This window comes from Pseudopipra pipra, chromosome 6, assembly GCF_036250125.1.
Source record: "Pseudopipra pipra isolate bDixPip1 chromosome 6, bDixPip1.hap1, whole genome shotgun sequence".
In the NCBI taxonomy this organism is placed as follows: Eukaryota; Metazoa; Chordata; class Aves; order Passeriformes; family Pipridae; genus Pseudopipra; species Pseudopipra pipra.
The window spans coordinates 6009950-6024866 of NC_087554.1; the positions used below are offsets into that span (position 1 = coordinate 6009950).

Below are 14917 nucleotides of genomic sequence, written 5' to 3' on the forward strand. Positions count from 1 at the left end.
AAGAAAGACAGTGTGATCTGATTATCTCTACTAATATTTTCAGTTAATATTTGATCATGAAACAGTAAGCAGGAAACAGAGCTTGCTGATTACCTTCTGCTCTTTTAACAGATGACCATATAAATGTTAAATCATATGTTGCTTGCTGTACTTACCAGGCTTCAAGGCCTTTAGTTTATTTATGGGTGGACTTCAAGGGCCTGTGAGCAAGTGACTACGTCCTTGGTCTGCAAAACTCACTCTTTGGCATTTTAACTGAAAATTAAAGCATAGTCTTGCAAATCAGTAATTTATTTAGATAATAACTGCTGCCATGATAAATTTCTTTTCAGATTAAAGAAATTCTTCAGTGTCTGGGAGAAGATAGAGCTGTGTCACAACATCTGATTAACAGGCAGGGGTAGTGCAACTATCAGCTCTAGAGGTCCCTTGTTTTCCCTTTCTCCTCTCCCTTAGTGACCATGACATTATCAAAGCTAGTGAATCTTGTGAAGTGAGTACATTGCACAGTTGAAGATGTAGCAAAAGCTTTGTCCTGACCTTAAGAGAGCAAACACAACCTTCAGCATTTTCTGGACTATCTGGAGGATCTAGGGTTCTTCAGGGCCCAGGTGTGCAGGGATACTGGGCCATCTGCCACTTCCATCGGGGGTATCTTTGCAGGTCAGGGACAAGAGAGGATGCAACCAACACTAGACCTTTTGGTCCTGCCTCTCTCCTGTCCTGCCCAGGTTGGTTTAGGATCATCGTACAACCTGCACTGACTGGCTCTGACCCTCTGCCAGTCCTGTGCAGGGCATCTTTCTATCTGTCAGGGCTAGAGAGAGGATTTCATTCTGACTGATGGCACGATTACATGAACTGCCTGTTGAGACACAGAGCTAGTAGGCTAAATGAAAGCAAACAATGGAAGTGTAAACTATTACTTACATCTGGCACTATATACTTGTCTTTTCACAGTGTTTGATTTCACAGTCTTATTTGGCTAAATCACTAAAGAGTTTTACTGCGGAATTTCTTTTTTTTTTTTTGTCTTTTCCAAAAATGTGTCATCGGCTTGAGCAATGGTTATTATTTTACTGCTTTTTTCACCAGTCTCACCCCATTTTAAGACATTTAAGCAGCTTATATTTGGCGATTACAAAAGACAAAGCCGTATTATTTCTGCGTTCTATGAAAATAAAAATCCAAACACACTGATAGGAGGAGTTGTTACATTTTGTCCATCTTCAGTTATTTTCCTCACAAGAAGAGTGAGCTGGTAATTTTTTCGTATCCGCTGAAGAAATGACTTGTGAAACAGCTTCTACAGATTTAAGTCAATGTTTGTAGTCTGTATTACCAGTTTTCTCTTCTTTTACAAAGGGTGTTATTCAAGATGTGAAAGTCGTCTTTATACCTAATGGATATATAACGCAGTGTCCTAATCTGAATCGCAGTAAGTAGCAATTTCTTTATTTTCTCTATCTTAGATTTTTCATACAGATTGTTTTCTTGTTTTAAAAATAATATTTTCGGGCTTGTCATTTTTTTGCGTGTGCTCACTTCCAGAAGGCAGAACTTCTGTGTAAACAGATTGCATTTTATGTTCAGATAAATCAAATATGATAGGCTGTTGGTTATTTATGGGTTATTGTGTCTTTCCTTCTCTTCCTTGCTGTTTCTTTTTACTCTTCCTCTATTGAGCATGCCCGACCTGCAGTGATTTCTTAAGTCTGGTGCAAGGAATCATGGATTTGCAAGAACTCCTGGCAAAAATGACTGCAAAAGTAGGTACCTAAGCTTTTTTGTTAGTTGCCCATTTCCTTCTGTGCTAAAATGAAAGTATTTATTCCTTATGCAGCTATTCTACATTTTCATGGCAGAGCCATTCTTTTTCTCCCTGTCTGCAGTAGACTTATGGATATAGATCCACGGATGTCCCTTAAGCTTAATAGAGTTTCTGTTGTCTACTTTATTATTTGTAAGATAGTGACAAAAAAATGCCCAGATGTCTACTTTTTTTTTGGTAAGAAGCCCTAGCCTTTTTTCCCTTTTCATGCTGAGGGATAAATGCAGAAACAAGAGTGAAATTCCTCAATAGTTTCCTCACCACGTGATGCTATCCGAGGGGATGTGTTTGTTTGTGGGAAGTCTTCAGGACTGGTATAGTGTCCTTCCTGGGAACTGGAATGAGGCCCCAAAATGAAAATGCCTGTGAACCTGCTGGCTGTGCTGATCCTGACATCACCTTTGATCAGTGGTTTTTATCAGTGTGAAAGTTAATCCAGCTCCAGGTGATGTGCTGTGTGCTTAGATTTTGGGGATTGTTCTTCCCCCTCCCCCCCTTTTTTTTTTCTTTCTTATTTTTCCCCCCTGGTTTGGATCATGAATTGGATGAATGGGGACCTATAATGCTGGGGGGGGGGGGTTTGTTTGCTTGTTTTGGATTTTGGAGATTTCCTTTAGGCTCTGCTCCTACAATACACAGTCAACCTCTGTGTGAGCCAGGGCCCTTCAGCTAAGGCTGTGGTGAAGTTTTGGGGTGGGAAACTGTTTTAGAGGTGACTGAACCTCTAATGTGTATTAAAAGACAATCTGAACATTTTTGGAGATTAATGTTGGTGAACCATCTGGTTTGTGGTAAAGGACAATTAATTGTCTCTTCTGAAACAGCATTTATGTGTTAATTACTTACAGATTTAAGTGAAAATTCAACAACCTGTGGATGCATTTAATCTCAGTGTAGTAACTGAAGAGGAATTTCAGAAATAGGATTTGCATAGTAGTGCTGCTTGTGTAAAAACATTATACTTTTTACTGTGCTGCCTGTAAGAGTTCTTTCCCTTCCCAACAGGAAAGGGGAAACTATTTTTTAGAGAATGTGAGCATTATCCTGACAATCCACTTACTCAGCTGACATGCTTTGGACAGGCTGGCTCCAAATGCAAAATGTGAAGCTTTTAGTTCAGTTTTCTGCTTGTGCTGTGAAAGAGAGGCAATTATTTTGAGCCCTGCTGGTGGTATGAGCAAGTTCCAATTATGCACTGTACTGAGGAACTTGCTTCCTCTGATGTTAATTATATTTTTGCTTGCTAGTACTTTATGAGGGGAAGCAAATAACACAGTATTTGTACTGCAAAGACTGGCTTTCATAAAGTGGTGCTGGGATAATCCTTCCTTGCAAGTTCCTTTTCCGTTGTAGTAGTCTACTGACTGTCTCATTGCAGTTGTTACAGAAATACTGTTGTCCAGGGAAAAAATGCATGCAGCAGGAAAGGAGGTTAATTTGGTAGACAAATGCAAGTTAAAAATTGAGGGTCTGGAGGGAAGCATTAAGGTTTGTGCATTAGGCCTTTTAAGTCCTAGCCACAATAGCCACAAGTGGTACTAATGTAGATACAAATATATTGTATGGGATGATGTATGTCAAGGCAAAGAGCAAGGCTTTGAAGGGCTGTGAGCTGCCTGCAGAGATCCCGTTTAGCAGGGCAGGTGGTCAGAGTATGGCTTGCTAATGAACATGAGCAAGGATCCCTAGCACCTGGTCCTGCAGCAGGAGATGCAGAGCATGAACAACAACAAGACCTTTGGAAAAAGTGGTTTGATGTCTAGTTGTTGCTTTTAGGTTCCCCTATATCTAGGATTTCAGTCTGTGTTTGGCTACAGCTGTATCACAGCCCTGAGTAGACCAAGGAGTGTTGGAATGAATGTTTGTGTGCAGTTTATATACATTAAAACTGTGAAGACCCAGAGCTGGTCTTGCCTGGGAAGAAAACACCCAACTAGTGTTTCAGGCTCTGATAATTTTAGTAGCTGTGCAAATCGTGCAGTATGAAGGCAGGAAAGGGGAGTACCCTCCTGCCCGGGCTTTACCTCAGGGTCCCCTGAGTCCAGTGCTGGCTCAGGATGGGACATGGGGGCTGTGTAAGGGGCCCAACAGAGCATAGCAGGTTATCATGGAGTGCTGAGTACAGGAGCATTTGATCGTGACCTGTAACAACCTAACCACACTTCTATCCTCTTCCTACTCATGTTTTGTGAAGACGTAGCTTTTAAAGATGAATAAATGCTAGCTTTTAAAACCTATTTTATTTTTGTCATGATTTGAATAAATTCTGAATCTCTCCAGTATATATGTCCAATTGATTTAATCTTTTGTCTTTAAATTGAGTCACACCGTATGTCACAGTATTAGAATCTGGCTAAAATGTTAATTTGCTGCAGGAGAAAAGGATTGTGCTATATTGCAGCATTCCCAACTGCCGTGCTAGAGAACTGTTAGTTCCTCTTTAAATGTAATGTCTAAAATAATTCAGGCAGCTTTAACAATCTGCTGAAATCAGTCCAGGCATCTCCTGCCTTTCTTTGAGTGGAATATAATTTCTTTTGGTAAATTATGGGCCCACACTAGGATGTGCTTTGTATTCAGGTGTTACGTGAAGACTTCAAGCACAAAACTTTCTGCTGAGCCTTTGCTTGGTTGAGGTCAGAAAGGTTGAAGCTTGACTTTGATTAAAATCAAGAAAAATCGAGTACTTGAGTTCACTGATGGACTAGTTAATCTGGTTTGTTTACATCATGGGTTTATATGCCAGGAACACTTCTATGAATAACAAAATTTTCCTTATAAATTTTGATAACTTGGGGGGTTTTTTGGTATTTTTTGTTATTTATTTTGTCAGAAACAATATGGTGGGGGTTTTTTTTGTTTGTTTGTTTATTTGTTTTTTGGTTTTTAACACAAGCCTGTCATCTTTCAGTTATTTGTATGGGCAGGGGAGAAGCCAGGAAAGAATGCACATATTTATTTCTAAGCCTATATTTCTACATTTGTTTACTTATTTTTAGTATTAGAAAATGGTAAAGCAATTTTGAATGCTCTTAGGGGTTAGAGATCATGATACTGGGTACAAGGTGGTTCCTCTCTGGAGGATGTTAAGGTGGTCCTTTGTATGAAAGGGAGGTCTGTACTGTGGCTGAGGAGAGTATGGTTCAAAAAGCCTTGTCCTTTGCTGCTGCTGCTACAAGAATGAGCATTGTCCCCATTTGTTATTGCATAGTATCTCATCAGTAAACACAGCAATTTCTAGCCTGCAGTTGCAATACTTGGAAAAGATGCATCAGTTTTAGCTTCTTGATATGCATTTTAAGTCGTTGGAATTGAGGAGGTAATGGCAACAGGGAGGAGTGTTAAGTGCCACCAGGGTTTACTCCAGGAGCATGACTTCTCCCTGATCATGGACTACCCTGAATTAAAATGCTTTCTTTCCCCCTCAGATATCAGTTGCTGTTACAAGGTTAAAAGCATTAGTCTAGCTGATGCTTAACAGTGATGAGATGAGGAAGTCAGTCTGCCAGTCTTCCTGCTTTTTTACCTGTGATCAGACTGATGAGCAATTAAAAATTTAAAAGAAAAAGAAAATTGTCTTTTTGTACTTCTGGTAATGTCCAGACATTCCTGAGGGGTTTAGTTGCTGTACAAGAGACTGTTGCATGAGTCATAAACTGTTGTCAATTAGCAAGGATAGTTCCATCAAAGTCTGAGGAATAGGGTTAGTTTACACCTTCTGATATCCCGGGTCAGTGTTTAGAAAGTTGTAAGCAAAGTTGGCATGGCTAAAAATAGCTATACTGTTTTTGCTTTTTTAAATAATGTGTTTGAATTGCAGAAATCTCATCAAGTTACTTTAATTTATAGTTAAATTATGCAGAAACAAGACTGAGTCAATTGGAAGACTGTCATTGTGAGAAGACTTGTCAAGTAAATGGATTGATCTATAGAGACAAAGACTCATGGGTTGAAGATGATCACTGCAGGAACTGCACATGCAAAGTAAGAATTTCTGGAGTTTCAAGAGCAGGACCTAATAAAAATGTGAAAATGGCCTTTGAATACATTATGTTAACTCTGAGAATTATTATGTTTTTAGTATACATCTAGGGGCAGTATGGACAATAGAGAGGAGAATGATAGAATAAATAAAATTTTGACATTGCGTATTTGCAGGCTTCATAAATAAAATCTACTTTCCCTTGACAGTGCTTTCTTATTTGTTTTAATTATAGCAGTGAGGGCTTTATGGTTTTGGGGTGAACAGGTGGCATTGCTTGTGTTTGGAATTGTTTTCACTGCAGTAGCTTTTTCAAAAAGGAAGCATTATCTTAATAGTATTCATAGATGCTTAGTCGCATCTTGCATGGTAAAAATTTGCAGGTTCTGTTTTCAGCATTTATCAGTCGGAAAAATACAAGGAACAGAAAGAGAATTAGTATGTAAAACTTGTATCTTTGAAATTATTTGATAAATATCTGAAGAGAGCCTTTGTTTGCTCAGGAAAATGGAAACCTGATTGTTAAAAATCTCAAAGATGATTGGAACAGCATACAGAAAGTAGTGCTTGTGTTCTGATAAACAGGGACTTATGCTTTCCACTTAATGCATTTTGCTCAGGGAATGGGGGGTAAAACCAGTAATATGATTCAAAATAGGGCAGTTCAGCTTCAGATGCACTTTGATTAATTTTGTAGTTGGATGGGATTAGATCTGTTAGTGAAGGATGGGTTTGTAATCCAAAATGCTATTTTCATTTACTTAAATAGTCTTTATTTGTGTTTTGTGTAAAATACTCACTAACTGCAGTGGTAGTAGTAGAATTTTGTCTTATAAACCTTTGCTTAGAGTGGAGTTGTGGAGTGCCGAAGGATGTCCTGTCCCCCTCTTGAGTGTCCTCCTGATGCTCTACCAGTGCATGTGGAAAGTCAGTGCTGCAAAGTGTGCAAGGGTAAGTACATCACACAGACCTCCCGGTTTCACCTTCCATTTAGCAGAGTTAAACCTGTCCTGACAGCAGGCACATTCTGTAATGACTTTCAGAGGTCCTGGTAATTCAAGTGACACGAGTCACAGTGGCAGACTTGATTTAAGATGAAAATAAATAATTGCTGAGAAATGAAACAAGTATTGCAAATTTCTGAGGTACTCTTCTTACCTATTGTCACTGGAAAATTATTCATCTGGTTTGGGGCTGGGAACCCTGTTGATGCAGAGGAGCATCAAGCCTATGGTCTGAACTTTCTGTTGTGATGAATAATGAACTGAGCTGTTACCTTTTTACCTGTATTTTATTTCAGGTTGAAAGGTTGTTCTTTAAAACAAACATGACAGAATATCAGACCCTGGGTTAGGATCACTGTGTGGAGTGATAGTTTGCTGTAATTAATTTAAAAATAAATTAATGAGAAGAAAGAAAAGTTAAGTAAATTTTGTGATCAGTGTTATTGTTAGCTTTCAGTTTCTTCTTCTGGTAATGAAAGTTGTCAATTAATGTTCATGGGAGGAATATTCAATATTTGTTGCCTTAATAGTAGTACAAGGAACAAAGACAATTTTTATGTGAAAATTTGAGCTGTATACTGATGCCAGTCATACCTTGAGAAATTATCTTTGCCCTGATTTGTTCTGGAAGACTGGTAAACTTCATGCATGAGTTTTTCAATAATTTATTAAGACAAGGATGTTGAATAATTTTAAGATTTATTAGGAAAACAATAACACTTTTTTGGCATTCTGTCACCCTTTTTCAGTTGTGGAATTCATTAGTTCCATGCACAAATATCCTTTAGCTGTGATGTTGCACTTGTTCTTCTTTACTTATGTAATCTCATTTCTCTCAGCTATATGTCAGCATGAATATTCTGCATACTGAAAGAGTACATGAGCAGAGTGCTTGAGTGGTAAAGTGGCCATGCTGGCCTATTTTTTTGTGTCTCAAAATGTTCTTGTTTGCGACACAGAGTCTAGAAAGTTCTTTCCTGAAACTGACTTCTCCTCTTGGCGTGTGTGTGCAAAGCAGCCAGAATATGACACAAAGGAATTGTAAGGCACAAAATCCTAGGTTCAATGTATATCCCCCTGAGTAAACTGTGTTCCTGTTATTTGTAATGGGAAGAGGAACAATCAAACTTGCCTTTTGTTGGTGATTGGCACAAACTTGGCTTGTTATTCTGACAAGAACTCAGCATGTCAGTCAATGGGAAGGGATGTGTGGAAGTTGATTGAAATGGATTGTAAATGCGAGCTCCTTGACAAAATGATGTGCTAGGACCACAGTTAGTCACTTTTGGGGAGATAGTAGTAATTGCAGAGGTTTTCCAAAGAGCTGCACTGCAGGTGTTATTTTCTCACTACTTTTTCTATTTAGCTCTGATAGAATCATCAGCTGTAATTTGCTGTCTCCAGGGATTATTGAATGGCTGGATTATTGAACACTTTTCTCTCTCAGCTAAGGGTTAATGAACAAAGTAGCTCTAATGTCTGATATGTTAAGGGGTTCAGGTGATTCAGTTTTGATCCCTGCCATCTTAGCCTTTCAAATAATATTTGACAAAAGACTATAATTTTGTTTAAAATATCACTTTTTCTGAGTTGTACATGAACTTGCTTTCTGGTGTCTCCATTCTTTTGCTAAAAACATTCATGTCAGGAGAACAGACAGAAAGAAAAAGGAAATTTCTCTATTTATATCCTCCCAAAAATAGTTACTGGGATTCCTAATTTAAATGAAGCCTCCTGATCTGAAGTGTGCTTTCGAAGTGAGATCACAAGAAGTCAGGCATAAAAACTAGGGCAGCTTTCAAAAAACAAAGAAAATTAGGATACCAGAAGGAAGAAGCCTGTTTTTCAAATGCTTTGGTAGTGATGAAAACTGGTTTCTCCTGAAAATTAGGAGGGTTTTTTTTTTTTTTTTTTTTTTTTTTTTTTTAAAGAAATGAGCATTTTCACAAAAAGTCATTAGAAGAAGATGATCTAGCAGTCCTTTCTGCTTAAAACTTGGGAATCAAATTGGCTATGGCAGTTGCTGCTGTGGAATAAATACTCCTACTGCTATCAGCTGTAAGGAGGACACACATGCACCTGTGAGTGCTTCAGGAGAGAAATTGAGGTAGAGCAGTCCTAGGTAGTCTGAATCTTTTGAGAACAGAGTACTCTGAACACTGGCATTGTGCATGTGGCTTGCCTCGGGAAACTTTAGGAGCTCTACTCAGTTGTAATGTAGGATTCAAACCTTTTAGCTTTCCTTTCAGTGCCATAGGTCAGACTGTTACTGGTCAAGTACAGAAAGAGCTGAATCTCCACAACAAAAAGTTATTTTATCAGTGTTTAGCACTGACCTGGCCAGAAATGCAGGGTGCTTTTATAATGGATACTTGTATGAGATCATAACAGTCCAGCTGTTCTCTTTAATTAATGGATTTACTGTCCGTCTCTGGAAGTGAAATTTAGATATGTAGTTGCAAGGGGACTGTGATAGTTGTGGTAATACTTGACAAAGCTCTATGCTACTGTGGCCCTGCTCGAGGTTGCCTTCTGCATGGTGGCAGTATTCTCACTTTGCCTTGAAATGAATGAGGAATGCTCACAAGTTCTAGTCTGTTGATTCATTTGTGAAGCTGCTTATCTTTGGCAGAAGGATCAAAACTTCAGACAAGAATTTTTTAGTGGGAGCTTTCAGTTTCCTGGGAAATCTGCTTATTTTGTGTGTGCTTGAGGAATATTTTCTGAAATAGATTTTTGTAGTTTGTTGATTCAGTACAGTCATTCACTGCATCTAATCCATTTTTGCAGTGCTCCAGCAAGTTGAAGAGTTCACCTTTGTGTCCACAAAAAAATATGAAGGCTTAATTGAAATCTGTGTTTATATTATTCTCTCGATGAACTGTACACTAATAAATGTCTCCAATTCTTGAAGTGACTCACAAAGACCTCTAATAATACAAATACTGTAGCTAGTCTACAGAATGTCAGTAGTTAAAATATTTGCCATTGAATGATAAGGAATTTAGTCCAGGACATGTTGTTTATGCTCTTATTCCCTCTCTTTAGTTTGGGTAAAAATGCTGCTTTCTCTTAAAAACTAATTATTTGTTTGCCGCTTTGCTTGTGATTATATATAATACTGACTTCTGATGAAAGCAAAATGCATCATAGTTTTAACGTATTCATATTTTTTCAATGAATACTGGTTTTACTTTTGTGTTATGCCTTGCATTTGTTTACTGCTTAAATACTGATTTAATTTAATTTTAATCTGCCTCCTTCCTCTCTCCAATTACAGCAAAGTGTATCTATGGAGGCAAAGTGCTAGCAGAAGGTCAACGAGTATTAACCAAGAGCTGCAGGGAATGTCGAGTAAGTTTCAGTTGTATGAACTTTTCCTGATTTTAAATGTATCTGCGGTGTTCAGAAGTAACAGTGAAAAGTTAGTGCATTTCTTTAGGCTCCCTTCATGCAAATGTGACATCTGTTGTCTTGAAAAGGTGACCTTGAAGTCAGTGAAAGCCAAAAATACAAAAACAAGGCAGGAATATTACCCTTGCAGGATGAGAAAAACAGGGGCAAAATGACTTGGAAGGATGTTTTCTCTTTTCTCTCTGCTTTCATGAGCTCTAGAAAAAAATAGCAGCATCTTAAGCCAATTACTAATTTCAGCCAAATTGCTAAAAGCAATTCAAGCAACCTGGTTTATATTGTTTGAGTTACTCTATACTTCCCCTAGTATTATTTAAACTCCATATAGGTCTCCTAATTGTCAAGGTACATTACTGAATATTGGGCTGGACTGGGGTCTTCCTTGGCAAATTCATAACCCTTAGGCAACTACAGTCGGTACTTAAGAGCTCAGGTAAACAGGCTGTGTTAGAACCACTCAGGGAGTGTTGGTGAATGTGAGAGTATTGGAAAAGATTACAGTGATCTGGTTATTGTTGTGCTTGTAGTTGAGTGTAGAGAGCAGCAATTTTATGTTCACTAATGGAAATGGACAATAACTGGTTGCAGATGTTGTGAAAACAGCTTGTTATGCAGAATTACTTTGCTGTTGTTATTGTGTATCTGTAGAGGGGTGCTCAGCACTGCATATACAAATATGTGGGCAAGGTCATTGCCTTGGAAGATAGACTGAGTTGCCTGTTATTTATAATATGACATAGAATGCTTATTTGAGAGGGGAAAATGAGAACGGGAGATTTTCATGTTAAAGTGAAACCAGAGAGAGTGATCTGAACTAGGTCTGTAGAACTTCTCTGTGCTATAAATTAGAGTGCTATATTCATCATTATGAGTATGATAATATGTTCATGAAGAATAAAAGCAAATACTGACCATCAAACACCTATCATTAGACATGAGTGAAATAATGAAAAGAGCTTTTGAATTTTGCTTATTGTTAAAGGAAAATGATATGGCAGTGCTAATTACAGTAACATTGCAGTTGGTATTTACATCTTAATGGAGAGTATTGATAAGTATTTGAAATGACATCTGTGAATGCCACACCATAAAAAAATAATGCATCCATGCCTTCAAAAAACACCCCAACAAACAAGGTATTTCTACAGCTGTGCCTCAAGTAGATGTTACACCTCACTATTCTGGAGAGAGTTTTTAAGTGCGTGCTTATGTGGGGTGCTGTGTCCATATAGGAAGTTCATTCAATATGTCTTCAGCATTTTGACCTCCTAAATCTGTAAACAAAACACCTCCTTATTTTCTGCCTCAATTAGGAATGCTCACTAGATGAAGGATGAATGGTGATGAGTCAAATGGCTGTGTCATTGCTTTCTGTCCTGTGTTTACAAGGTGTTGTATGAATAAAGGAAAGGCTTTGTGATAGGGAGGACTATAACAAATTTAACATGGTTTAATTTTCCAGACTTGAATAACAGACATCAGGTTTCAAAAGCTGATGATCCATGAAGGAACACAGTGGAGGGTACACATCAACTGTGAATTTAATAGTGTTGATAAAGGTGACTTAAAAATCTTTGTGTTTCTAAAAGAGGTTATATTTGTAGATGGGATAATGTCAAAAAGATTAAGTTGAAATTTCACGTTTCAATTTTTATTTGAAGATAGATATTTTATTCTTTGCATAGGTACTGATCCAAGCTTAAGAGGCTTTTAACTTTTGTATTTTTTCCATCTAACTAAAATAATAATGCTGCTGATGGATCCAGCTAGATCAAAGATTTTCTTTATCAGGCTGTGAGATAGTATTTTAATTTCTGAAAACTAATCCAAACTAAAAATATTTATGATGCACATCCTCTTAACCGTAAGCACAGATGTTATTGTTGAACAGCCATTCCCCAGCTGGAATCCTGCCCATAAACACTCTCTAGATGAATCTACAATGACAAAATGAGTGCACAGGTATTTCTAAGAATCACAAAATGGTTCAGGTTGGAAGAGACCTCTGGAGGTCGTCTTGTCCAACTCCCCTGCCTGAGCAGGCCTGCGTGGAGCTGGGTGCCCAGGACCATGTCTAGATGGCTTTTGAACGTCTCCAAGGATGGAGAGTCCACAGCTTCCCTGGGCAGCCTGTGCTGGTGACTGGTCACCCTCATGCTGAGAAAGTGTTTCCTGATGTTCAGATGGACCCTCCTGTGTTTCACTTTGTGCCCGTGGCGTCTGGTCTTGTCACTGGGCACCACTGAAAAGGGCCTGGCACCCTCCCTGTGGGTATTTATGTGCAGCTGTAAATACCAATTTATTGCTGTAACAATTTATTGCTGCTGTTTCCAGTAAATTGTTGTTATCTCAACACATGATCTTTACTTTTTTTGCCTCCAATTCTCCTCTCCAGCCTGCCGTGGGGGAGGGAGAGGGGGAGGAGGAAGTGAGCAAGCGGAACGTGATTTTGGTGGGAGCACTGAATTGGAGGATACCATTCCTAAACCACCACAAGCTGTTACTGATCAGTCTTTCAGGAGAAAGTTCCAAATAGCAGCCTCAGTTGTCACTCCAAGAACAACACTGTTCCTTACCTTTACAAAAATCTTTTTAGTCAAGCTTCCTGGAGGTCAGTGAACCCCTGTCCATCTTTCTAGCATTTGTATGGCTCCCAGCATTAATGGAGAGGAGTTTGGTTTTGTACCCTTTGCTGTCAAACATGTCTGGTTACGAACAGGCAGCTGATCAGCTGTAAATTCCCAGTCCAACAAAAGTTATAGAAATCTTCTGATGCCTTTAAATAAACCACATCACCATACTGGTGAATCTCACAAACACCAAAATAAATAAATAAATAAGCCAACCCAAATGCGGAAAGGTGCCATTTTCTAAAGCACATACACACTTGTATTTTCTGGCCTCCGCACCACAAGAGAGAAATGGAACAGCTGGAGAGACATCAGACATGGGCCATGAGGATAAATAAGGCACTGGAGCATCTCTTACCAGAGGAAAGACTGAGAGAGCTGGGACTATTTAACCTGGAGAGGAAGAGGCTCAGAGGGGGTCCCAGCCATGCCCCTTCCTGGCTCCTGCAAAAATTAACCCTGTTCTGGCTAGAACCATGATACAGGAAACCCCCCCCCCCAAAATAGCCTTATCTGAATCTTGCTATTATTTCTCAAAGCCTATCATCTGAGATAAGCTGTTAGTGGTTCAGATTTTCACTGCATGTCACTGATTAGGCTTACAGCCAATCCTTATTTTATGTACTTGCCTTTGTAATTACAATAAATTTAATTATCTTATTGTAAATGTTTGATTCCAGATCTCATTCTTTGTGGATTGTATGTTACAGTTGAAGTTTGATGTATTTATTCCAGAAAAAACTGTCTTTTTGACATCTTTTTCTGTCCAGATTCTATCACTACGTATGTGAATTGAGTATAAAAAGGAGTAATTTTTCTAAGGCTGCCTGAAGCAATAATTCTGAAGTGTGAACTGTTCTTATCTCAGTGAATGAAGTCTGAAATCTAATGATGATAATTCTTATAATTGGATCTGTACTAGTATATAACAAATTGATTTTAACCCAAAGAACACTCAACATGGATATATTTTAATTGTTTTAAAAATTAATTATAAATAGGGTTGATTTGTTTTCCCAAGATGCAAATTCTGCAGAAAATAGGAAAATTAAGGAAATAAAATCTTCATGTCATTAAATAATGGAATTCCCAATTTGTGTTCTTCTATCTCCTTATGAGTCACTAAAGAAGCTGTGAGCTTGGATTAAATTTGTCTGTAGCTTTTTGACTCATCCTGATCACTCATTTCACTTTCGTGCCATTTCCTGCCATATTTTTGACCAGATTTATTGTCAGTCAATGCTCTTTGTCCGTATGTTGTCATACTGTACTCCTCCTGCTGTAATTGTCCTGTCTGAGCTTAAATAGGCAATGAGTTATATATCTAAAGCCAGGGCTTTTCTAGCTGGTAGCTTGATAACATGATAGTAAATGATGGCTCAGCGTGTCTGGTTCTTTTATCATCTTTGTTGCTGCAATTGCACAAGCAGGCATGGGGGGATTCCTCCCTTTCACTTATGGAAGTGGGATCAGAAGGAGACCTAATACCTCCATTAACTTCACTGTTCTTGTGTGGGCACTTGCTTCAGCGATGCGTTGCTGTATGTGATACTGCAGGGAGCTGCTTTTTTTTCTTACCAAAAGAATCACAAATCCTGATGCCTGGGGGGTGTTTTAGCATTATTTTTCATGACAGCAACTGATGCAACTTGCCAGTAAAGACAATTGGAAAGCGAGAGAAATGACTTGGCCCTGCTTTTAGCCTTGAGATTGTAACCTCGAGGGCAGCGACTGGCAGTGATTGCAGAATGGTCAGCTTTGCATTCCCTGGGTCTGCTGCACTTCTCAGCTCTAAATCCTGCTATCTACTGGATGCCCTGGGCATCATTTGTGCCTTGTAGGCTCAGCAGGCATTTCCCAACTGTGTCGGGCAGCTTGATGCTGTGAGAGCTACCTCTGGAGCCTGAAGGAATGTAGCTGAACCAGAGTGGCATGGCTGGTGAGGCTGATTACCAACAAAGGTTTTGCCTGTACTGATTCTGACACCTGAGCCAGTCTTTTGGGATCAATGTGCTACACTGTATTGTAGATATGAAAGCAAACTTCTGCACAGGGG

The 14917-nt window shown here is 38.7% G+C and overlaps 1 protein-coding gene across 5 annotated transcripts in view; it reads left to right on the forward strand.

Moving 5' to 3' along the window:
- The window catches only part of NELL1 (neural EGFL like 1), a 282121-nt gene that overhangs the window by 65665 nt on the left and 201539 nt on the right, over positions 1-14917 (forward strand). For all 5 annotated transcript variants that reach the window (XM_064657177.1, XM_064657179.1, XM_064657178.1 and 2 more), the window contains exons 6-10: positions 1366-1438; positions 1687-1769; positions 5681-5815; positions 6662-6764; positions 10098-10171. In XM_064657177.1, coding sequence (XP_064513247.1) covers positions 1366-1438; positions 1687-1769; positions 5681-5815; positions 6662-6764; positions 10098-10171 — 468 coding nt within the window. The remainder of the gene's footprint in view (positions 1-1365; positions 1439-1686; positions 1770-5680; positions 5816-6661; positions 6765-10097; positions 10172-14917) is intronic.